Raw genomic sequence first — 24,074 nt, forward strand, 5'->3', positions numbered from 1 at the left:
GAATGGAGCTGCCCGCTGGGGGCCTCTTGGCTACTAGTCATTCCGCTGTTCGCCACTCCTGTCTTGCTGGGCGGGCGGTGGTTCACCCTCCCACCTGAGTTCGCGCGTGAACACACTGAAATTGCCACCAATAAGAAACAAAGACCAGTTGAGTTTTATTGGGGGTCAGGGTGAGAGCTGGAGCGGCTAGGAGCCTATCTAGGTCTTCTGAGACCTTGGGTCCCCTATTCCTGGTCCTTAGCGTCACCGTGTGTGATGACATAGCAGATGTTCTTGTAGTCCACGTTGCCGCCCACATCTGGAGGGAAGGCTGCCCACATGTTCTTGATCTGTAGGAAGACAGGGCTGGCTCTAGGTCCGGTCTTTCCACCGCTTCCCTCTCTTCCACTTCCCTCCACTCGAGTCCCTTTCCTTCCCGGGATCTCCCCAGCTCACCTCCTCCTGGGAAAATCGGTCACACTGCGTGGTAAGCAGCTCCTCCAAGCTGAGAAGGCGACATTCAGGGAGGTGAGATCGGGTTCATGAGTCCTGCCCCCTCCCATTTCATTCCTGTTCCCACCAACCTTCCCTGAAACATGTCTGGCGCATCTCCCAAATGTTGTGTCCTCCTGTCGCGAATTTCTTCCCTTAGTTATAAAAAGGTAACCCCATCACCCAGTCCTGATTATTATAAAAATGTAACCCCCGTCATCCAGTCCCGGTTGCTCACACATTCTATCAACCTGTAACCCTTAGGTAGGATTTTTAAGAGAGCCACTAGAGGGAGCCACTCACAACTGCTTTTTGATGCTGCCCTTCCCTTCTGGGTCCAGGACCTTGAAGGCTCCAGTGATCACATCCTCGGGGTCGGCACCTGCAGGGTCAGAGGACACAGGAGTCTAGCAAGTCCCTGAGGGTCTGGAAGGAGCAACTAGGGTCTTGGGCTGAGAACCTTTTACTCACCCTTGAGTTTTTCCCCAAACATGGTCAGGAAGACAGTGAAGTTGATGGGTCCACTGGCTTCCTTCATCATAGCGTCCAGTTCCTCATTCTTCACATTGAGACGGCCTGAACGGAGTGAGCAGCAGGGGTTGGAGTTGGGTGCTGGGGACCAGAGCTGGGCTTCCCATAAACTTAAATCAGCTCATTCATTTTCCATCTGGGCAGATTAAGGCCTGAAGCCACCGGATTCCCATTTATAAATGGCAGTAGGGGGCTCACCCATGGCTGCAAAGGTGTCCCGAAGATCCTCCTTGTCAATAATGCCATCCCTGTTCTGATCAATTACAGTGAAAGCCTGTGGAGGGGTAGGGGTGGGGACAGACGAAGCCAGGAATTGGCCCAAGGCAGATCAGATTCTGGCCCTGAGCCAGCTGTTCCCCTCCACCCTTTGATGGGAGGGGAGGAATTCTAAACCCTCCTCCTCCCTCAACAGGTGCACTTTCTGGGAAGGAGGGGTGGGGAGGAGGGGTGGGGAAGTGGTGGGGAGGAGGGGTAGAGTCTCCTTCTCTCACCTCCTTGAACTCCTGGATCTGAGTCTGGTCAAACATGGAGAAGACATTGGAGCTCCCTTCTGCTGCCGCCCTTCTCTTGGCCTTCTTGGGTGCCTGTGAGGGTAAAGGTTGAGCAGGAGAGCCCACAGGCCCGTTCCTGTATCTCTCTCCTGGGAGCAGCAAACCAGACTTTTGTTTCTGTTAAGGACAGGGTCCCATCTAGCCCTCAAACTTGCTACTTAACTGAGGATGACCTTGCTGTCCTCACTTTGCCTCCATTGCTGACCTTGACCGTGTAAGTTCCAGGGTTAGCGCTGTGTGCGGCACACCCTTTTCATTCGGTTGCCTGTGCATGCTAGGCCGGCACTACCGATCAACCCGAGTCACATCCCCAACCCCAGTCTCCCCACACTAGACATGGTCTCATGATTTAGCGTGGGGACCTATTGTGTAGACCCACGCTTTCCTTTCCTCGAACTCAGAGATCCACCTGCTTCTTCCTCCTGAGAATAAAGATATTCATCACCACACCAAGCTTCTCCTCCTCTTTTCTTTTTCTTTTTTAGGCAGGTCGAACTACATTGCTTAGGCTGGCCTTGAACTCCTGGACTCCACCTCCTCAGGCTTGAAAGCAGTTGAAATTTCAGGCATACCCCCCAAGCCTAGTCAGATTCAGATTCAGAGTTCTTCGATTCCCTTTTTCTAAGATGACTCTTTTTTTTCTTGGTACCTCTTGGCCAAGGGGCCTCATTTTGGCTGCATCTCTAAATTGCCAACTCTAGCTCCCAGATCACTTCATCCGGACTGACAGGTGCCCCTCTCAGGACCCTCCACCCGCCAACTTGACATCCATACGTGCAGCTTAATCTACTCATTGACCCTGTCTGAACCTCTAATTCTCACTTATAACATGTGAGCAGGCTCATCTCACTGAGGACTTTGAGAACAGAAAGGAAGGGATGGAACAGGCTTTGAGCAGGTCTCCCCCAGCCCCTAGACATCGTGGTTGGATATCTGAGCATATTATCCTTGAGTGAACCCTTCAGCCCATCACTCTATCCTCTGGTCTCATTCTGTTACTAAGAGAGAGGGTTCATATTTTTGCCTGTAGTTGGAATGAGAAGGGGCAACTTTTTTTTTTTTGAAGGGTGAAACTATCCTGAGCTAATGGGTCAGAACTGGGGGGGGGGGGGGTGCGGATCTTCACTCACCATGTCTTAGATCTCCTGGGGGCAAGGCAGTAGCTCCAGATGGAAAAAGGAAGAGAATCTGCTTGGGGCAGTTCTTCTGGGGTTATATAGTCCTGCCCCGGGAGCCCTTAACATACCGTGGTAACCTTAGCCCTGCGGATACCCACCCAAGATACTAAAATAGCCCAGCTTAGGGGCCTCTCCTTTCTTGGAGGCCTGCAGCAGCTGGAGCCCAGGAAGGGGGGGGGGGGAGGAGGCCTTGGGATGCAAGTCTCATTAGGATCTATATGGGAAGGGATGTTCTTTCTCCCAAAAGGAGATTGCAATGTGCCAGAATTCAGAGGGGCTCAGGGAAGCCCACAGTTCTGGAATAGATGAACCAGACTTTTGAGCCCCTGAGTGGGCTGGGTGCAGATCTAACCCAGTAAGCATTTATTGCCAACAGACAATATGCTTGGTTTTGTGGGTTCACTTTAGCAAACAAGCAGGCAGGCAAGCAAATGACAACAGCAGAACTCAACAGGAAGCTAATGAAGTGAGTTAGGTGAGGGCTGATGAGCAGACATGGCAGACAAAAGACACAGCACGTGGGCGAAGGCCAGGACCGTGAAAGTCAGCTGCTAGACTTGGCAGAATTGGGACAGGGCTGGATGTTAAGGTTGGTGACCAGATACTGTGGGGTTTGCAAAAAACGGAGGCACTGGTAAACCTAGAAAGGGTGGAAGCAAGAGACCTCAGAGAAGACACAATGGTCCCAGCCATCCTCTCCCAGGGAGCACAACCGGTGGCTTCTCCCTTCCGGGAAAATGCTAGCTTGGCTGATGTTGTGACTTTCATACTGTTCTGGGCCTCAGTGGCCCATATTGCTCCATGCAGTGGAAATCTAGAGAAATAGCAGTACAGGAAACCCCAGGTTGGCAATGGTACGCATGTCCTCCTGCTCCCTTTAGGACCTGATGGCCTGAGGAATGTGTCCCCCCCTTCCCTGCTCCAGTCCATGCCAATGCCACTAAGACATTTTCTTTTCTGGGCACTGGGGCCCAGCCACCTGTTGTCTCTAAGAAGAGGGAAGGAGCCGCCCTAAACTTAGCAGCTGTCCTTGGCCTCCTACACAGCTCCTCCGGCTTTGGGTGGCAGCTGTTTTGCCTAATATGGGTACATGGGGGGCTCCGTCATGGAGGAGCGCACTCACTAGTGGATTCTGGGAGGTGAGAAAGACTCCAAAAAGGGAATGGGATTTGTGGAGTTCTCAGTAAACTTGAATCAAATGGAAGATGGAGAAGTTATGAAAAGAAGATCTGACAGGTCATCACTGGGTCTGGGTCTGAGTTGGGAGCGAGCGGGAAAGTAAGCTGACAAGACTGAGGAGCTTCAAAACTCAAAAGACAACAGGACTAGGGACATTGAGAGCTGGGTCTCACTAGAATTTTGAGAGTGGCTTTATGAATTTGGGAGTCCACTCATTCTGTGGAGCAAGAGAACAGAGAACAGAGGAAGCAGTGCTTAGAAGTGGGAAAGTTGCTGGTTCGGTAGTGGCCTTTAGTCTCAGAACTCAGGAGGCAGAGGCAGGCAGATCTCTGAGTTCCAGACCAACATAATCTACAGACTGAGTTCCAGAACAGCCATGCAGGGCCACACACAGACACTGTCTTGAAAAAAAAAACTTAAAAAAAAAATCTTAAAACAAAAAAAAAGAAGTTGGAAGAAGGTTAGAGCTCATAAAGTCAGGCCTTGTGGTTTTGGTCTGAGGGCTACCTTGAGGGCTCCTGAAGTTAGAGTCTAAGTTAGTAGCTACTGAGTCCATAAGAGGTGAACAGTAGGGCTTGGACCTTGAATCTTCCAAAGAACAGGAATGCAGATATGGAGGGTTCATGGTATTGAGGACTCATGGATTTGGGGTCTGAGATGTCTGGCCACACGCTCAGAGGGATAAGGTTTCGGAAATGGCAGCGTTTGGGGGAGAAGCTGAGTTTATATATGAGAACTTAGAGAAACCTGGTCTGAGTTCCTGCCTGAAATAGGGAATTGAGAGATGAGTCTTTTAGAGGACTGACTGCAGTCTAACTAGAGAGGGCACTGGATGCAGCTCAGCAGCTGAATGAACCGGGGCTCTTTTGAAACCCAAGAAGGCCAGCCCGGCACTCTTATTGGCTAGGAGCCGCACCGATGCTCCGGGCCCTTTCTCAGTGATGTCCCCAGTTGTCACCCCCTCTCGTGCTTGTCTCTGGTTGTCACAGATTATTCTCGCTCTGGCACCGCCTGCTGGCAGCATCCCTGCCCCTCGAAGCAGAGACTGTTATCTATCTTCCTACCCTTATGCAAAGTAGAGAAAGACAGTCATTGGCTAACAAGTTAATCACAAGTTAAGCCCGCCTCTCCCTAGCTTCATTCCTTCCTGATCATCTCAGGAAGTCTAAGAATTTTTCGGCTCTTTCTATTGACTGCAGATGCTGTCATCACAGGAACAGACGTAACCGTCGGCCAATTTGACTGCCTAGCCCCGCTTTTAATTGGTTCTTTTTCACCATCTCCATTGGCTAACAAGTTCCTAGTCTCTGCCTCTTACTGCTCAACACCAGCCTCATTCCCCGCCCTTCTGGGATAACTCACTCTTCAGTTGTGTTTATTGGCCCGGAGGCTCAGGATCTCTGTTTTCTATTGCTTGTTTTCTTCGTCCGGCCTTCGCCTTCTTCATTTCCTCTTTCTAGAACACCCACCCTCTGCCCGCCTCTAGCCCCACCCACCCTTCCATGGATTGGCAGGAACTCAGTTTTCTCTCTGGTCCTGCTCCTATGGAGGGGCGCGGGAGGGCCTTGCCTAGCGCAGGCGTAGTTCGCTGAGACAGTGGCGGCTCCTCAGCATCTGCGCAGGCGCGACGTCGGCAGCCGGCCCCTCGCTGGGAGGGGGCGGCGCGAGCGCGCGAGTAGGGGTGAGAGGCCGGGAGACCCCGGCGCGAGCGCCGACGACCCTTGCCCCGCCTGCGCGCGCCGCCCGCCGCCTGCCGCCCGGTCCCGCCCCGCCCCCGGCGCGCGCCGAGCCGCGCCCTTCGCCCTCTCTGCAGCCCGGGCGGGCTGCTCCGGGCGGCCTGAGGGGCGGCGCCTTCTGCGGCCTCCCCGGCGGGGGGATGTGAGGGGCCGCCCGCAGCTATGGAGACGGGCCCGGCGCCCCTTGTGGCCCCGCCGCGCCGTCACGGCGCCCCCGCTGCCCCATCGCCCCCGCCCCGGGGTTCCCGGGCCGGGCCGGTCGTAGTGGTGGCACCGGGACCGCCAGTGACTACAGCCACTTCAGCCCCGGTCGACCTGGTGGCCCCCGGGGAGGCTCGGCCCGCCTGGGTCCCAGGATCGTCCCAGACCTCGGCCTCGACACCCACGACAGCCACGGGCAGCACGGTGGTGGTGCTAACCCTGGAGGCCTCAGCCGAAGCCGCGAAGACGCAAGAGTTTCCCGCACCAGCCGCAGAGACAGGAGCCGAGACGTCGGTGGCCTTGGCTTTGGGGACAGACACTCCAAAGACGGAAGAGGCTCGAGCCTCTCCTGTCCCAGGACCAGGGACCCCCACTCGGACACCTTCCAGAACGGCGCCTGGAGCCCTGACTGCCAAACCCCCGCTTGCCCCCAAGCCGGGAACCACAGTAGCTTCAGGAGGGACTGCACGGGGTGGAGCAGGACAGGTGGCAGGTGGACATGGAGCTGCTACATCAGCATCAGCATCAGCAGGGCCGGTGCCTGAGGACCCCTCAGGGCCTGTCACGGGCCCTCCCGGGACCTGCGAGGCTCCGGCTCCGGCTCCAGTGGCTGTGGTGACAGTGACCCCAGCTCCGGAGACTGTTGAAAACTTTCAAGACCTGGGCTCCACGTCCAGCCTAGGACCTGGCATCTCTGGGCCTCGAGGGCAGGCCCCGGACACCCTGAGCTACTTGGACTCCGTGAGCCTCATGTCAGGGACCTTGGAGTCCTTGCCGGATGATGTGAGCTCCTTGGGTTCAGACTCGGAGATAAACGGGCTGGCCCTGCGCAAGACGGACAAGTATGGTTTCCTTGGGGGCAGCCAGTATTCGGGCAGCCTGTGAGTACACCGTGGGCACCCGTGGGGGCTGCCTGTGAACGCGGGGGTGGGGGAGGGACGTGATGCACCTGGCTAGCCCAGACCCAGGGAGTCATTAGCAGGAGCTGCAGTGCCAGAGCATCCTGGGGTTTCTATGACTTCAGAGTTGAGGATCAGGATCAAGGCAGTCATCTCAGTTTAAACCTAGACCTTGCCTGTGTCCTTGAGCTAGAGGTGTCCCTGTTTCTGTGCCTCAGTTTCCTCTATGAAGAGAGGGGTTGAATGAGCTGATTCCTACTAAGCAGCTAAGATGCCAGCTGCTTGGTATGAAACCCTTAACTAGAAAGGCCAGACATGCCGGGCGGTGGTGGTGCACGCCCTTAATCCCAGCACTTGGGAGGCAGAGGCAGGAGGATTTCTGAGTTTGAGGCCAGCCTGGTCTACAGAGTGAGTTCCAGGACAGCCAGGGCTACACAGAGAAACCCTGTCTCGAAAAAAAAAAAAAAAGAAAGAAAGAAAGAAAAGAAAGGCCACACATTCTGGAAAGTTGGTTGGGCCAAGGCTCTGGTAGAAATCTTAGGTCTCTGAGGGCAAGAAGGATGCAGGCACCTTCAGAATAGCAGTAGGGAATCACTGGGCAATTGGCAGAATGGTGGGGTGAGGAAGTCTGCTTGGTGGAGGAGAGACCCTGAAGGCAGGGCTTTTGTGAGAGGGCAGTTTTGTGTTTTCATTGAAAGGGTGGGGGTGGCCTCTTCCCCATTTCCTCATCTCCCCTGCCCTAGTAGAGCTTTCCTAGTTCCTTCCAGGGAGGGGCCTGAGTCACTCTAAGGTGGGGGTGTGTGACTGGCCTGACTTCTTCCTTCTCTCTCTGGATCCTGACCATTGCGCCTGTGCTCCCTTAACCTGCTGGCTAGTCTGTAACCTGGTTAGCTCAGCCTGAGGACACTGCAGCAGGCTCAGTACTGAGCACTAACTGAAGTACTACTTTCAAGGCGCTCATCTGGAGGGAATGCCCAGTTTCAGTGTAATAGGTTGGGTTTGGCCTAGAGATGAGAGGGTTCTGTGAGCACCTGGATGTAAGACCTCTCGTGAAGTGGATCTGAATCAGGAAGATAGAGTGGGAGAATAATACAGGCAGGGCTTGTAAGCTAACAAAACTCAGGAAACTTGATTGGGCACCAACATTCAGTCTGAACTCTAGATGAAGTTTGACCCTGGTCCTTTCTCTTGCACTTCTTTCACCTCATAAGAAACAAAACTAGAGTTGCTTCCCTCAGATAATGTGGATTGGTGCGACTAGGGAACATTCCTCCATATTAGTCTGTCCAGAGGAACTTGGTTCAAATTCGGTTTTAGAATATCACTCCTGTGTCAGGCATTCTGCTCTGTGCTATTTTTCTGCTTTATAACTTTGACACTTCAGAATCTATCTTCCATGCCAGAGGAATTACCTCTGAGGTAAGGATGATTGTAATATATTAGCATAAACACTTTTTTCTCCTGCAGGGTAAAGTTCAAGCCCAGCTCTGCTAGTCTCTTTGGTCTCAGCCCCAGGCTGTTAGACTGTGTATGGATCAGTCGTGGGTTATTCAGGCCTGTCTACCTCAGAAGTGTTCTTCCCCTGCTCTGCCTCTGTTTCTCTTCACTCCTTTTGGTGCACTTTTTATATCTTTTTTTTCCAGGAAGCCTTCCCTGATACTTACTGTCCTTGTACTAATGACTCTGTGGGAATCTTTTGCCTGTACATCTCTCGTGTCATAGTGGATCTTCCTCCCGTTTGTTTTTATTTTATGTATTGGGTGTTTTGCCTGCACTCATGTCTATGCACTTTGTGATATAGTACCCCGGGAGGCAAGAAGAGCTTCAGACCCTCTGGACCTGGAATTACAGACCATAGCTGCCTCCTGGGTGCTGGTTCTCGCTCTACAAGAGCATCCAATGCTCTTAGAGCTGAGCCATCTCTCCTGCCATTCCCTTCCTTTGTAAGTTGTAGTGTTCCTTAGGACAGGAAAAGTACCTTAATATTTCCAGCCCTGAGAGTGTAGAACTGACATTAATGTAATAAGAGATGATGTCTCTGTTTATAGAGTTTCTAGCACAGAATAAATTAACATCTATTGTGCTCATATTTAACCGTCTTTTTTGTGTATTTTTCTCACTAGTCCTTCTAACTGTAGGTAGTGACATCCCATTTATAGCTGAGGAAGAGACTCAAGTTACTCACATGTCAAGACTGTGGCTTCTAAGGGACAGAACTGGGCTTTGAGCTTAGTCTGGCATTTTTAAACCCATGGTCTTTTTTCCATTTGATTCTCCCATAACTGCTCCTGTAAGCAACCAACCATTTCCAGACAGATGGAGCACCTTGAGCATGGAGCCGACAGAATAGCATCAGGGCAGAAAAATTCATTTGCTTGGGAACTGGGGAGGCTGCAAAGAGGAGGGGGAGGAGGAGAGAAAGTCACAGATGGTCCAAGAAATCTCTTGTCTCATAGGATAAAATGACACACCTAAGGTCATTCGTGTGAGCTCTTGTTACAGGCTATTTACAGGTTCTTTCAGGTATATATTGTTATTCTCTTGACCTTACAAATGAGGAAACTGAGGCTTAGAAAAATTAAGTGACTTGTTCAAGGTCACATAATGAATAAATGGTAAAACTTGGACTTAGATCCAGATTTAATACAAAAATGTGGCTTATAGTTAATTTTTTTTTTTTGCAGTGCTGGGACTAAATTCAGAGCCCTTCACATGCAAGAGAAGCACAGTACCACTGAAGCACATCCTCAGCCACAGTGGTTCTTTTCATTATGACCAAAACTGGATGTGTTAGAAGTGGGATTTAAATTGTCTGGGTAGAGATTCAGTAGGGAAGGAAGCCTTTAAAGTGTGGATGGTCAAGTGTTCAGACATTTTGATCTCACAAAATTTCTAGTTTCTCAGTTGAGCCTGAGGGAACTGGCTGGCTCAGTTTCCCCACAGCCTGGGGCTCCACACTACTGCACTGACCTCTTCCATACATACTCCAATTCTGCAGAGAGAGCTCTATTCCTGTGGATGTGGCTCGGCAGCGGGAGCTCAAGTGGCTGGAGATGTTCAGTAACTGGGATAAGTGGCTGTCACGGCGTTTCCAGAAGGTTTGAGGGCTGGGCAACACGCAAGGGTGGGGAGTGGAAGTTAATATCTGCCCTCCTAGCACACTGAGGGTCAGTGGTACTTGGGCATTGGCAGGAGGAGCTTTAAACTGTAGCCAGGCCAGGTCCAATGTGTCACATCTGGCATGTGGGAGGAATGTCTCTGGGAGCCTGATGGCTGGTGGGGAAAGCTTAGAGAATGTTCCAGGCCTGAAGCTGTCACCCTAGCTGTTACTCTGCCTTAGGTAAAGCTGCGCTGCCGGAAAGGAATCCCCTCCTCTCTCAGAGCCAAGGCCTGGCAGTACCTGTCTAATAGCAAGGAACTCCTGGAGCAGAACCCGGGCAAGTTTGAGGTTTGTGCAGCTCCAGGGTGGGGATATGTGGCACTGTCTCTGCAGGAGAAATCAGTTCTCCCAGGTCCTGAGGTAAACCCTGCTGTCCCACTGCAGGAGCTGGAACGGGCTTCTGGGGACCCCAAGTGGCTGGATGTGATTGAGAAAGACCTGCATCGCCAGTTCCCTTTCCATGAGATGTTTGCTGCTCGAGGAGGGCATGGGTAAGAGCCTGACTGGACCAGTTGGCAAAATCTGTTGAAGGTTCCAGGAAGATAAAAGGCTTGGTTCAAGCAGTCCATGCCCTCTGGGGCTCTTAGAAGAATGATCATTAATCAGTTGAATGTCAAGCAGTGTTAAGAGAAGTATCTGGTGTGGGAGATTCTAATTTGGGCCTTCATATAGGTACATCAAGGACTAATTGAGGTTGTATTTGTGCTGGATTTTAAAAGCTAGTTGGGGCTGGGACAAGGTTGGGTTTTCCTTCCTGGGAGGTTGTATAAGCAGTGTCTGGACAGTGGGTTTTTATAGAGCTGAATCTGGAAAGCAGTTCAGGCCAGATCACCAAGGACCAAGGCACTTGGCATTTTAATTCTGTAGTTAGGCTTCCTTCGGATGAGATGTGTACCACTCCTCCCGTGTGGAAGGCAATCTTAGGTAGTTATACGGACTTTTGTGTGGCCTTGGAGCTTATACCTGGGGCCTCTACCATGCTAGGCAAGTGTCTACCACTCAGCTAATTCTCTGCCCTCGATGAACAGTTTTCTTTTTCTTTCTTTCTTTCTTTCTTTCTTTCTTTCTTTTTAAGATTTATTTATTTTATTATGTGTATGAGTATACCGTAGCTGTGTTCAGACACACCAGAAGAGGGCATCATATCCCACTGCAGATGGCTGTGAACCACCATGTGGTTGTTGGGAATTGAACCCAGGACCTCTGGAAAAGCAGTTGGTGCTCTTAACCACTGAGCCATCTCTCCAGCCCATCATTTTTCTATCTTTATGAAATATATATATTTTCTTTATATAACAAAACAATATGTCTATATATTTTTTCTTTTAGATAGGGTCTGACTAGGTGGATGACACTGGCTTCAAATTCAGATTTATCTCTGCCTCCCAAATGCTAGGATTGAAGGTTATGCCACCATAGCCATAGGCAGCTAATTTATTTATTTATTATTTTTATGAGTGACCTTGAACTTGCTGGGAAGCCCAGAGTATCTTGGACTCATTATTCTGCTGCAGCCTCTCAAGTGTTAGAATTATAGATAAGTACTATGCGCAGCTTAAATAAACATTTTTATCAATATGTTCATCTTTCAACGAACAGTTATTGAGTACCTACTTTTCCTAGGTACTATTCTAGTCACAGATGACAGCAATGAACCAAACCCTGTGGGAATAGACAGTCCTTGATGGAGGAGAGTCTGTGAAGTATGTGACGCAGTGGTCAGCACTGGGGAGGGTTCAGACAGCAAAGGAGAATGGAGAGTGTGTGGGGACAGGATTCAAGACACAAAGAGACTTGCTACTTACTAATAAAGACCAGAGAACTGGAGGAAAGGTAGGTTTGGGTTATGTCGAAGGTTTTAGAGTCAGACATGGTAGCTCATGCTTATAGTTTGGGTACTTAGGTGGACTTTGGTAGGGGAACTGTGGACCAGCCCAGCCCTCAGGAAGCTGTGGCAGGAGGATTGTCATGAGTTTAAGGCCAACCTGACATACATCTTGAGTTCCAGAACAATTTGGCTAGAGTATGACTCTGTCTCAAACTAGGTGGGGGTTGTGAGCTGGAAATCCAGGGGATGTAGGCAGGTTGGGGACCCAGTATATTAGAAGTCCGAATTTCAGGAAAGAAGGGGGTGTGTTTATTTGTTTGAGATAGGGTTTCTTTGTGTACCTCTGGCTGTTCTGGAACTTACTCTGTAGACCAGGCTGGCCTTGAACTTGGAGATCCACCTGCCTCTGCTGGGATTATAGGTGTGTGCCACCATTGTTTAGCTCAGGAAAGAAGTTCAAATTGTCGATAAATTGGAAATTGGAAGTGTGCTTATGGAGGGATTAGGCTCACTCATTGGACAAGATATCACCAAGCAGCAAGTATAGGTACAAAAGAAAGATGTGACCTGGTGTGGTAGCACACCAGCTTTCAATATCAGCACTGGGGAGGCAGAAGCAGGTGGATCCTTGTATTAGGTAAAATAATCAGGATCATCAGATGTGTTACCTCTTTAGGACTTTTGCAAAGTAAATAGCAAAGTAAGCAGTCAGAGATGGTGATGTAGCTCATTCAGTAGAGTGTCCAGCATTCAGGAAGCTCTGAGTTTGAGTTCCAGCACCATAGGAAGCTAAGTGTGATGGTGCGTGCCTTTAATCCTGTTCCTGGAGAGACGGAGGCAGGAGGATCAGATTCAGGGTCACCTTTGGGGGTAGGAAGTTGGAATCCAGCAAGCGCTGTGTGAAGCAGCATCTCAGGAATTTTCAACAGTGAAGTAGTTGCAGATGTGAGTGATGACATCTGAGTGACTGGATTTGGGGTGGTGCTAGTGTGAGCAGTGTTAGCACTGTGACTGCAGGCCAGGAGATCAGGAGGCTAAGAGACAGAAGTCAGAGACGGAAGTAGCTGCGGGTGGGGAAGAGAGATTAGAGCATCGAGTTCGGGATATCTATTATATGCCTCAAGAGTTGGCAGCTACCTTCTGGGAATGCAGAAAGCTGTTTTTGAGTAGATGAAAATATCAGATATGATGGAACATAACAAGGAAAAAGAGGGCTAGGGCACAGATCTGGCTCGATGTGGAGATAAGAGAAAGATGTGTGGTGCAGCTGGCTTCCTGGTTGTCACCAAGAACCAGGACTAGTGGGCATGCTGGCCTCAGTAAAAGAGATAACAGTCCAAGATTGCCTGCTCTGGAGGAGGAAAACAGTTCCAGAGGAGTGGACAGGTTCCTGAAGAAAATGACCTTGATTGCTTTGTGGCTGGTTACAGGTGAAAGAGGAAATAGGTAGGAAGTCTGTGGTATATGCAGCTAAGGGTGAAAGGCCAGGACAGAATGCTCCGAATGCTGAGCCTAGTAGGCAGGGTTGGGAAGGTCGATGGCTATGTGGTAGTAAAGCTCTTGAGATTAGCTTGGAACTTGATGTAAACGAGTACTGGTCCAGGGTTAGGGACAGCTTTGATGATTGCCATCTTCTGTACCCCCTTAGGCAGCAAGACCTGTACCGAATCCTGAAGGCCTATACCATCTACAGGCCTGACGAGGGCTACTGTCAGGCCCAGGCCCCAGTGGCTGCCGTGTTGCTAATGCACATGCCTGCTGAGGTCAGCATAAGTGGACCTGTTTGGGGTGGGGGTGAGAAGATCTAGACATACCTTCTGTGGTGAAGGGAGAGCTGCGTACTCCCTGCTCCTCAGGCCCCATCCCTGCCTCTTCTTCTTGCCCTTCTTAGCAAGCGTTTTGGTGCCTGGTACAGATCTGCGACAAGTACCTCCCAGGTTACTACAGTGCAGGGCTGGTGAGTGTCTGGAAGCTGGGTGCACTGGGGCTGTGACTTTCCCTAAGACTGGCTTAGGCCCTTGCCCTGCCTCATCTGTCCTTCTGTCCCACCACCACTGAGGTTACGACAGCGTCTTTGGTCTGGTTGTACCCTGAGGGGACCATGGCCAGCCAGGCCCACTTCTGATGGCTCTTCCCACCACTCTAGGAGGCCATTCAGTTGGATGGAGAAATCTTTTTTGCACTCCTGCGCCGGATTTCTCCACTGGCACATCGGCACCTTCGGCGGCAGCGCATTGACCCTGTGCTCTACATGACAGAGTGGTTCATGTGCATCTTTGCCCGGACCCTCCCTTGGGCTTCAGTGCTGCGTGTCTGGGACATGTTTTTCTGTGAAGGTATTTCAGTGGCTGGCCAGGCTGCGGGGGAGGCTAGGATTTGTGGCTTTACTGGTATCCCATAGACAAGTAGTGTGGGGCCTAGGCTTCATAATAAACAGTTTGGAAAAACAGGAACCATCTTGGTTCAGCCACCAACCTAGAGTCTGCTTGCCCTCCCAGAAACCTACAGCCCCTAGCAACTCCCTTCACCTGGAAGGCTGGCCTAGACAGCACCAGGGCTGTGTTGCCTTCATAAGACGCTCTGAGATCCTAGACCTGATCTCTCTTTGCATCTTCTCTGACCCTGTAGGCGTTAAGATCATCTTTCGAGTGGCTCTGGTCTTACTGCGACACACACTGGGTTCTGTGGAAAAGCTGCGCTCATGTCAAGGCATGTATGAGACCATGGAGCAGCTTCGAAACCTGCCACAGCCGTGCATGCAGGAGGACTTCCTGGTGCATGAGGTAGGCCATGATCTTGGCACACCCTGAGCTGCTTCAGCCCGTTTCCACACAGGCCTACACTCTGGCTCTCATGTCTCTGTCTAGGTAACCAACCTCCCAGTGACAGAAGCATGGATTGAACGGGAGAATGCAACCCAGCTGAAGAAGTGGCGAGAAACTCGGGGAGAGCTGCAGTATCGGCCCTCACGAAGGCTGCATGGCTCCCGAGCCATCCATGAGGAGCGCAGGCGGCAGCAGCCACCCCTGGGCCCCTCCTCTAGCCTCCTCAGCCTCCCTAGTCTCAAGAGCAGAGGCTCTCGGGCAGGTGGAGGGGCCCCCTCCCCACCACCTCCTGTCCGCAGGGCTAGTGCCGGGCCTGTCCCTGGGGCTGTCGTCATTGCTGAGGGACTGCATCCATCCCTTCCTTCACCTACTGGCAACAGCACCCCGCTAGGCACCAGCAAGGAGATCAGGCGGCAGGAGAAAGAGCGGCAGAAACAGGAGAAAGATCGAGAAAAGGAGCGGCAGAGACAGGAGAAGGAGCGGGAAAAGCAGGAGAAGGAGCGGCAGAAGTGGGAAAAGGAGCAGGAGAAGGAACAGCAGAGGCAAGAGAAGGAGCGGCAGAAGCTGGAGAAGAAGGGCCAAGGCCGGAAACTTTCCTTGCGTCGAAAGGCAGACGGGCCCCCAGCACCCCATGATGGTGGGGACAGGTCAGCAGCTGAGGCCCGGCAGGATGCTTACTTTTGACCTCTGGTTGGGTCTGGATGGCACGGCCCTCCTCCTCCCCCCTCAGCCGAGAGCAGCCCTGGCAGGAGTGTTCTCCCAGCTCCCTTGGCAGGCGCTTCCTTTTTCTAAGGAAAGTGGCTTGATTCCCTTGACTCCTTGCCAGCTGCTGATCCCTCCATGGCCCGGACAGCCACAGTGCATGGGACAGCTACATTACCCAGGGTAACAGCGACCAAGTCTGGAGACTCTTTTGTCCAGTTAGGCTCAGCTTGGGTCTCTGTCACCCCTATGACAGAGGGGTGCTGTCTCACACTCCCGGTGGCTTCCTTTAGACGGTGGACCTAGGTTCCTTTTCCTGTCTTGGGGACCTGCCTGTCACCCCACTGTCTTACTGGGGGCCAAGGCTGTTTTCTCTCCTGGATATCCTTGTGTTGTAATTATGTACAGAAGGTCAGGTTGGCCTGGGGTGGGTGTTCTGTCCTTTCCCAGGTCCACAGCGCTTCCACACTCCAGTTTATTTAAGAGGCTATGCTAGGAAGTGTCCTCCATTCCTTCCCGCCTGTGGCCTGCTCTCTTCCCTAACTCACTTGCTTTGTATTCTCAGGCCTCTCTGCTGGAGAGTCAGAAAGCCTGTCTTTCATTTTGTTCCTTTCCAGCCGTCAAACCCCTCTCTGAATAAGGGTCTTCCCTTGAGTCCAGAGGGTGGAACCCAATGTTTACATTCTCTTCTGTCTTGGTCCCACCCCAGTGGCGGGTTTTGTGGCGCTTTGAGGAACCAGAAAAAGAACCTGCTGTTATATCTAGGTCTGTCTCCTGCCTTGTTATTTGAAGAGGGTTGTAGAGTAAGGGGGAGGGAGCCAGGAAGAATGTCTGACTCTCCATAGGTTCAGTCTGCTGATCTTGGCAGGGGCATCTAGACCACTGGTTCTCCATCTTCCTAATGCTGTGACCCTTTAATACAGTTCATGTTGTGGTGACTCCAACCATAAAATTTTTTTCGTTTTTTTTGTATTGTTTTTTGTTTTTCAAGACAGGGTTTCTCTGTGTAGCCCTGGCTGTCCTGGAACTCACTTTGTAGACCAGACTGGCCTCAAACTCAGACATCCGCCTGCTTCTGTCTCCCAAGTGCTGGGATTACAGGAGTGCGCCACCACCGCCTGGCTAAAATTATTTTCATTATTACTTAATAAGAGTTTACTACTGCTATAAATCATAATGTAAGTTACTCTGTTTTCTGATAATCTTAGGCAACCCTTGTGAATAGTATTTGACCCCCAGAAGGAGTCACAGTAAACCCTTGCTTCATCTCTCATCAACATAGTCCAGCTCCTCCTCATATTGGCCTGCGGTCTGCTGCCTCCACTGTCACTGGCCTCCTGGGGTCCCCTGCACAGCTCGCAGGACTGGGATCAACTTTCCAACAGCTTTCGGTCCCCTGGAAGCTGTAGGAGGGGTGGAGAGTGCCTGCAAAGCCACCATCTTTAGATTGGGCTGGTCAGCAGCTTGGTGCAGTTCCTGGTACTGGGCTTCTAGGATGGACTGACTGCCTTGGGCTCATCCCAGCAGGTGCACACAAACAAATTGACCAGCCCTGTTTTCTGTGGCCACACCCCCTCTGTTCTGGGTCAGGGTGATAAAGGTGTGGGCTTCTGTGATCATAAAGCAGAGCTACACTCAGCAGTTCTTCAGCAGGATGAGCGGCAGGGTGTGTGGTCTCCAGGTAGAAGAGAAGATTCCCTCCAAACGAACCAGCAGAGTGGAGAGCTGGTGTTTTTTCAGGGTCCTGTCTGTAAGAAGATGCCCTCCTGGTCTAGAACTGTGCTCTGTACCTACAGAAGAAACTAAGGTTACGTGTTGAATGAAGTTTCTTGGTGATTCAGAATGGGAGAAAACCCTGGAGGAGAAAGGTGTGGTCCATCTGGCCGCCCTCTTCCAGCTCTAGTAGGATCACCTGAGCTATCTAGCCTGGGGGTGGGGATGGAGGTGTTCTGGTTTGAGTGGTTCCCCTGAGTGCCAGATCTAAACCACACTTCAGGAAGGTCTAACCTGGCCCCACATTTGCAGGAGCTGAATTCCAACACCTTGGCAGTTTGCTAAGGAGTGGGGTAGGCTTCATCTTGTAACTGATTCTCAGGCCTGCCTGTGAGCAAGCCTGGTTACTGGGCACAGATACCAGTGCCACCTTTGTGATGGTGGCTGTCCCGCTACAGAAACTAGGAATTAAGTGGGGAATAGATATAGTGCAAATGACTTCCTAGCTTCTAAAAGGGCTTGGTTTGGAAGGTGCCCGAGTGCTTACAATCAATCAGAAGCAGGACTCAGGGAGAAAAGCAAGATTTTCTTTCTTTCTTTCCTTTTTTTGTTTGTTTGTTTTGTTTTTTATTTTTCGAGACAGGGTTTCTCCGTGTAGTCCTGGCTGTCCTGGAACTCACTCTGTAGACCAGGCTGGCCTCGAACTCAGAAATCCGCCTGCCTCTGCCTCCCAAGTGCTGGGATTGCAGGCGTGTGCCACCACGCCCTGCAAGATTTTCTTTAAAAAAAAAAAAAATAGACGGTCTCTTGTATCCCAGACTGGCGTCAATCTCGCGACAATCAGTCCTGTTTCAACTTCCCAAGTTTCTACTGAATGCCATTAGGCGTGCAGAACCCTATCCATAAATACAAACTGAAACCCAAAGCCCTGCTCGGCCTGTGTCTCTCCATCATGCCCTGGGAACCTCTTTTTAGCAAACAGAACGCCACATCCTCACAGTAGCCTCCATTGTAGACGAATAATAAAATATTTCCCGCCATCCTCAAGTCCCGTGAGGCAAGTACGGAGTAAACGCGAGTCTTTGAAGGTCTTGCGTCACTTCCGGCAGCGAGTCAGCCTTGGCTAAAGGTATACATCCGCCCTTTTTGGATAGAAGTGAAGCCACTTCCGGGCCCTTATGGCGGTCTCCACTGTCTTTTTCCGGGTGATGAGGGCGGGTGCCCCGGAAGTAATACCGGCGAAAGCATCTTTTCTTTTCTTCCCCGCCTGACCCTGGGTTCCTAGGTGAGCGCCGGCGGGTAAGATTGTTTGACTCCCTGCGGGTTTGCTTCGCGTCTAGTTTGTACGCCGAGGACATGGCCGAGCAGGTCGCTACGTGGAATGCGGGGATCGAGGCTACTAGGATGCCAGCTCTTGGGTCCGCCCGGCCTCTGAGGGCACTCGGGTGGGAGAGGTGGTTGAACTCAGTAGCTCCGAACTGGTGGGGAGTGATGACGTAGGGGAACCTGGCTCCCCACCCCCGGGTGGGAGTACCCACAGGGTCCACGCGGGGGCGGGGATCCTTCGCAGACCCTCCCTCCAGGGCCTCTGAATTGCCAAACCAATTCCGGAGGTCGTGCCTCCTAGTTCTTCTTTCAGATGGTTTAGTGATCCGTCCGCCTTCACATTTACCAGGAAAAATGTCTGTGGTGCCGGTACGCCCTCGCGGTCCTCTCTCCTTACCTAATTTCCTTACTTCATATCTTTTTCCGAGGTCCAGCTGGAGGAAATCTACAGCTAATCATGCCAAAGAGAAAAGTGACTTTTCAGGGTGTTGGAGAGGAGGAGGATGAAGATGAAATCAGTGTTCCCAAAAAGAAGGTGAGATGACCAAATTGCCGATTTCTGTGGAGGCCTGAGGGGAAGAGGAGGGACAAGTCTGATGGGAGGAGAGCTGGGAATCCAAGGAAGGGTTAGCTTTCCCAGAGCACGGGGTTCCGAAGAACTCCAGTTTGTGTTCAGATACTGGACTGTTTGGGAACTAGCCAGTAGTCTGCGTTTCCCATTTGCTTCTCCTTACAGCTGGGGGACCCTGTGGCTGGAGCAGGTGGTCCTGGGAGCCGCTTCAAAGGCAAACACTCTTTAGACAGTGATGAGGAGGATGATGATGAGGAGGGGTCCAGCAAATACGATATCCTGGCCTCAGAGGATGTAGAAGGTGAGCCGTTTCCAACACGTTAACTGCTGGAGGACAAGCCTTAAGTATGGAGGTTGGGGAGGGGGCTGGGTTTTTTTTCCCCCCGCATGTCTAGCATGGGGCCCCCCTTGTCTTTGGTGCAGGTCAGGAAGCAGCTACTCTCCCCAGTGAGGGGGGTGTGAGGATTACACCCTTCAACCTGCAGGAAGAGATGGAGGAAGGCCACTTTGATGCGGATGGCAACTACTTCCTGAACCAGGATGCGCAGATCCGAGACAGCTGGCTGGACAACATTGACTGGGTGTGGCCCAGGAACTGTCCTGGCTGAGGCCTGGGAATGCTGGTGCTGGGCCTGGGCCCCAGTGGAAGTTAGTGAGAAATGATAATTATCTTTCCCTTATAGGTGAGGATCAAGGAACGGCCACCTGATAAGCAACAGGTCTCGGACTCAGAGGAAGAAGACAGCCTGGGTCAGACGCCAATGAGTGCCCAGGCACTCCTGGAGGGACTTTTGGAGTTGTTATTGCCAAGAGAGACAGTGGCTGGGGCTCTTAGGCGGCTGGGAGCCCGAGGAGGAGGCAAAGGGAACAGCAAGGGGACTGGGCGGCCCAATTCCCCCCAGCGTCTAGACCGGCTGTCTGGGTTAGCTGATCAGATGGTAGCTCGAGGCAACCTTGGCGTATACCAGGAAACAAGGGAACGGTTGGCTATGCGACTGAAGGGTTTGGGGTGTCGGACCCAGGGATCCCATGACCCCACACCTCCACCCTCCCTGGACATGTTTGCTGAGGAAGTGGCCGAGGGGGAGCTGGAAACCCCAACCCCATCCCATAAAGAAGGTAAGTTTGGAGGGCACGGTATGGGCAGTGTGGGTGGGAGACCAGTGCTTGAGGCCCAAGTACCTTCATTGTTTCAGAAGCAGAGGCAGCAGGAGATGGTCTGATGGATGTGATGTGGGAGTATAAATGGGAGAACACAGGGGATGCTGAGCTGTACGGACCCTTCACCAGTGCCCAGATGCAGGTAAGCTCCCTCCTGCCAGGTCTGTCCAGCCCAACTTCTGTCATCTTGCCACAGTTTTGTCTTCTGTCTTTACAGACCTGGGTGAGCGAAGGTTACTTCCCAGATGGCGTTTATTGCCGGAAGCTGGACCCTCCAGGCGGCCAGTTCTACAATTCCAAGCGCATTGATTTTGATCTCTACACGTGAGCCCTCTAAGGGCCCAGTGTGGCAGCCCCTTCTTTCTTGGACTTGGCAGAGGAGGCCCCAGCTGCCCTGGACAGTGAGGATATTGGAGGCCACTCTAGAGCCATTGTCTGTTTCTCAATAAAAGTCTTGACTGTGCTGATGGCCGAGCCAGGGCTTCTCCATGGCTCCTTGTGGCTGCACCTGGTAGGTCCTTGAGGGTTTCCTCCCAAGAGACTTCTTCACATGCTTCCCTCTGGTGTCTTGGACCACCTCAGTCTTGTTTCCCGCACTCGGAGGCAGGTAGGGCCCGCCAGGTGTCCTGTGACTTTCCTACTGATACTTCTGCTTACTGTGCAAAATCCCCTCTGTCACTCTTCCCCAGTGGTCCTTGCAAGCCCTTGTTCTACTGATCTTTGACTTTCAGGACCTCAAATTCTCTGTCCTGGCAGCTCCCTCATAGCTGGAATGTTGGGAAGAGTTTGAGATCCTATTGAGAGCAAGAGAGCTCTTAAACGTGTATTCTCCTCTTCTCCATAGTGATTTTCCTACCCCTCACAAAGTGCAGTGTCTTACTGGAGGTCTCAGAGTGAATTAGAGAGCCGGCCCATGGAGCTAATTCCCGACGTTGGCATAGAATTTGGTCTTTCAGGAATTGTAGCATACATTTCCTGGGCTCCCATCTCAGGCGTAGGGCTAGTGCCCTGAGGAAACAACTCTGGTCTGGTCCCCTCCCAGGAGTCCAGAGTGGAGGGCCATGGAGGCAGACAGGGCCTGACAGTTTTCCCCAGTGCCGCTCTGTGCTCGCCTCTTGTCTACAAGAGGCACCTGGGCACCTTTGTCTGCAGGCAAAGCACGATGCAGGCTTTGGGGTCAGGTAAGAGCTTGGGAAGGAGGGGCTCAGCTTAGGGTTGGCTGCAGGGATTGATGCAGAGACCTCCAAGTCTAACAGACCTGGTCCTGCCAGCCTAGATTACAATTGTTTTGACTTCAAGGAGTCCATTAGTGGTAGGACATCTGATTTAGTGTGTCAGTCACTAAGACAGCAAATCCTCCAGGTATTGTAAGGTGTTGCTGGTTAAAGAGGAAGTGGCTTTCTGAGATGCTTAGTAGTGAAAACCTGATGTCTTGGGATGAGTAAAATCCAGTCCTGTGACCTGAGTGATTGTTCACAAGTGTTTGGTGGCCTGAGTGATTGTTCACAAGTGTTTGGTGGCCTGAGTGATTGTTCACAAGTGTTTGGTGGCCTGAGCGATTGTTCACAAGTGTTTGGTGGCCTGAGCGATTGTTCACAAGTGTTTGGTGGCCTGAGCGATTGTTCACAAGTGTTTGGTGGCCTGAGCGATTGTTCACAAGTGTTTGGTGGCCTGAGCGATTGTTCACAAGTGTTTGGTGGCCTGAGCGATTGTTCACAAGTGTTTGGTGGCCTGAGTGATTGTTCACAAGTGTTTGGTGAGATAGACACCGCGGTATCCTCCAGGTTCCTCCGACTTGGCAGATCTAAAGTTAATTTCATTGGTTTCTGAGTGCACTTCTCTGATAACACCAAGGCGCGTGCAGGCAGAATGTTGATCCCTGAAGATACCCACATCCTGAGTCCCAGACTGAATATGACTTAGTGCGTTATGTGACAGAGGGAAAGGGGATTGTACAGAAGTGACACTGAGGTGAGGTTTTGTTTTGTTTTTAATTTTTTGAGATGGGGTCTCACTATGTAGACCTGCCTGGCCTGAAACTCACCAGAGATTTGCATCCCAAGTGTTGAGACTAAAGGCATTGCGCCATGTTGCTGAGCAAAACTGAGAAACTGGGATTTGATTATTGGGGCCATTGTAATCATGGGTCCTTATGCTGGAAAGGAACGGACTCCTAACAAGAGCAGGGGACTCTGAAAGCTGGAAGAGAGGCATGTGTGTCAGGGTGCAGGCGGCCTGGAGGAACCGGAAAAGCAGAAAACAGGTTCTGCCCAGACCGGTGCAGCCCCACAGCGATAGCCCAGTGAAACCCACTCGAGACTTGTATCCTCTAGAATTGTAAGATAATAAATTTGTGTCAAGCTGCTTTAATTGTGGTGATTTAATAAAGCACCGGTAGGGAGAGATGGCTCAGGGGTTAAGAGCACCGACTGCTCTTCCAGAGGTCCTGAGTTCAAGTTCCAGCAACCACATGGTGGCTCGCAACCATCTGTAATGGGTTCTAATGCCCTCTCCTGGTGTGTCTGAAGACAGCGACAGCGTACTCACATATATAAATAAATATATATATATATAAAACATAAAGCACCGGTAGAAAGTGAATATACGCTCACCTACTCTCTGGAGAGCTACACCTGCTTCAGAACCAGCCCTGTTAGGCCTTTGCCATACTGTTCTTGTCTTCCCATCCAAGCACTCATCTGGCCCAACCCTGCTTAGGTTTGAGATTGGGTATATTCTGGATGGTACGACCATGGGTTTTCTAAGCACAAAGCCAGTAATTGTTTGGATGGGTTTTTGTTGTGTTGAGACAGTCTCCCTTAGACCCTGGCTCTCCCGGAGTTGATTACGTAGACCAGGCTAGTCTTAAACTTAGATCCATCTGCCTCTGCCTTCCTCTCCAATAATAGAACTACATATAGTTTTTTTTAAAAGGGGGCCTAAGAAATGCCTGAGCAGTTAAAAGGGCCCAGACTTTGATTCTTAGCACTTAACACATAGGCTCACAGTCTTCTGTAACTCCAGGGGAACCTGATGGCCTTCTAGCGTCAGTCACCAGGTAGGTGTCCAGGTGGTAGACAATACAAAGGCAAAGCACCCAGACACATTTAAAAATGTTTTTTAATGAAAAGAAATGCATTTCATTCTGACTGACGGGCCCTGATTCTTCAGCCTGGTGACCGTGGATATCCTGTCTCTGGGTGTTTAGATAAATGGAACCCATACAATGTGATCCCTCCATCTTCTTACTCCTAACTGTATTTTTAGGGTTTATCTGTGACTTAGCATGTCACTACTTTCTTTTTCCCCCTAAGGATAGCGTCTCTGTGTAGCCCAGACTGGCCTACTTAAAACTTAATATGTAGACCAGGCTGGCCTTGGATTTAGAGATCTGCCTACTTCTGCCTCCAGAGGTCAGGGATTCGGGGTCTTAAAGGCACACTCCACCGCAACAGTGCAAATGCCTCGATCTTTGCTGTGGCTTAATTGTGTTGTCTAGCCGCTACTCTTGGGAGTGCAGTGGAGCCAGGGACTTGCACCTGCCCGACAGGCATTTTAGCGCTGAGGAATCGCCCAGTCCAGTTCTTGGTTTTGCTGTGTGTGGGGGGAGGGGCTAGGGGAACGGTTGGGGGAATTCTATTCAAGACCTTGCGTCAAACAACTCTACCACTGAACTACACCCCTAAGCTTTTTTTTTTTTTTTTTTATGATTTATTATTTATTTATTTGAAGTCTCATCACAGAAGGTTGTGAACCACCATGTGGTTGCTAGGATTTGTATTCAGGACCTCCGGAAGAGCAGTCAATGCTCTTAACCACTGAGCCATCTCTCCAGCCCCTCCCTAAGTTTAAAAATAGAAATCAGTTATCTCCTGTCCTGTGGGTCCTGGGGATTGGTCTCAGGTACTCAGGCCTGACAGTGAGTGCCTCTACTAGGGAACCATTTCCCTGCCCCCCCCCCCTTTTTTTTTGGTTTGGTTTTTCGAGAAAGGGTTTCTCTGTGTAGCCCTGGCTGTCCTGGAACTCACTCTGTAGACCAGGC

At 51.2% G+C, this 24,074-nt stretch overlaps 3 protein-coding genes across 9 annotated transcripts; 2 read left to right on the top strand and 1 right to left on the bottom strand.

The window, feature by feature from the left end:
• Positions 1-131: 131 nt before the first annotated feature.
• Myl11 (myosin light chain 11) lies at positions 132-5,378 on the bottom strand. The gene is made up of 7 exons (XM_052198480.1): positions 5,273-5,378; positions 1,494-1,586; positions 1,201-1,276; positions 943-1,047; positions 775-853; positions 436-484; positions 132-329 (listed from the first exon to the last, which is right to left on the bottom strand). The coding sequence occupies exons 2-7, from the start codon at positions 1,527-1,529 to the stop codon at positions 225-227; spliced, it is 450 nt and encodes a 149-aa protein (XP_052054440.1). The 5' UTR covers positions 1,530-1,586; positions 5,273-5,378; the 3' UTR covers positions 132-224.
• Positions 5,379-5,479: 101 nt separating this feature from the next.
• On the top strand, positions 5,480-16,025 carry Tbc1d10b (TBC1 domain family member 10B). The gene is made up of 9 exons (XM_052198032.1): positions 5,480-6,728; positions 9,745-9,844; positions 10,087-10,194; positions 10,291-10,397; positions 13,383-13,497; positions 13,626-13,691; positions 13,881-14,070; positions 14,363-14,517; positions 14,602-16,025. The coding sequence occupies exons 1-9, from the start codon at positions 5,809-5,811 to the stop codon at positions 15,241-15,243; spliced, it is 2,403 nt and encodes an 800-aa protein (XP_052053992.1). The 5' UTR covers positions 5,480-5,808; the 3' UTR covers positions 15,244-16,025.
• A 2,133-nt stretch (positions 16,026-18,158) lies between these two features.
• Positions 18,159-22,402, top strand: Cd2bp2 (CD2 cytoplasmic tail binding protein 2). 7 transcript variants are annotated; one of them, XM_052198272.1, is made up of 7 exons: positions 18,159-18,259; positions 18,735-18,835; positions 19,037-19,172; positions 19,295-19,452; positions 19,555-19,990; positions 20,068-20,174; positions 20,229-22,402. In XM_052198272.1, exons 2-7 carry the CDS (start codon positions 18,758-18,760, stop codon positions 20,358-20,360), a joined length of 1,047 nt encoding a protein of 348 aa, XP_052054232.1. In that variant the 5' UTR covers positions 18,159-18,259; positions 18,735-18,757; the 3' UTR covers positions 20,361-22,402. The 7 variants fall into 7 exon arrangements, with proteins under 7 accessions (XP_052054232.1, XP_052054286.1, XP_052054266.1 ...); XM_052198326.1 differs by having other exon boundaries at positions 20,250-22,402; XM_052198306.1 differs by having other exon boundaries at positions 20,071-20,174.
• Positions 22,403-24,074: the final 1,672 nt, after the last annotated feature.

The sequence above is a fragment of the Apodemus sylvaticus genome, chromosome 1 (genome assembly GCF_947179515.1).
Source record: "Apodemus sylvaticus chromosome 1, mApoSyl1.1, whole genome shotgun sequence".
NCBI classification, from domain to species: Eukaryota; Metazoa; Chordata; class Mammalia; order Rodentia; family Muridae; genus Apodemus; species Apodemus sylvaticus.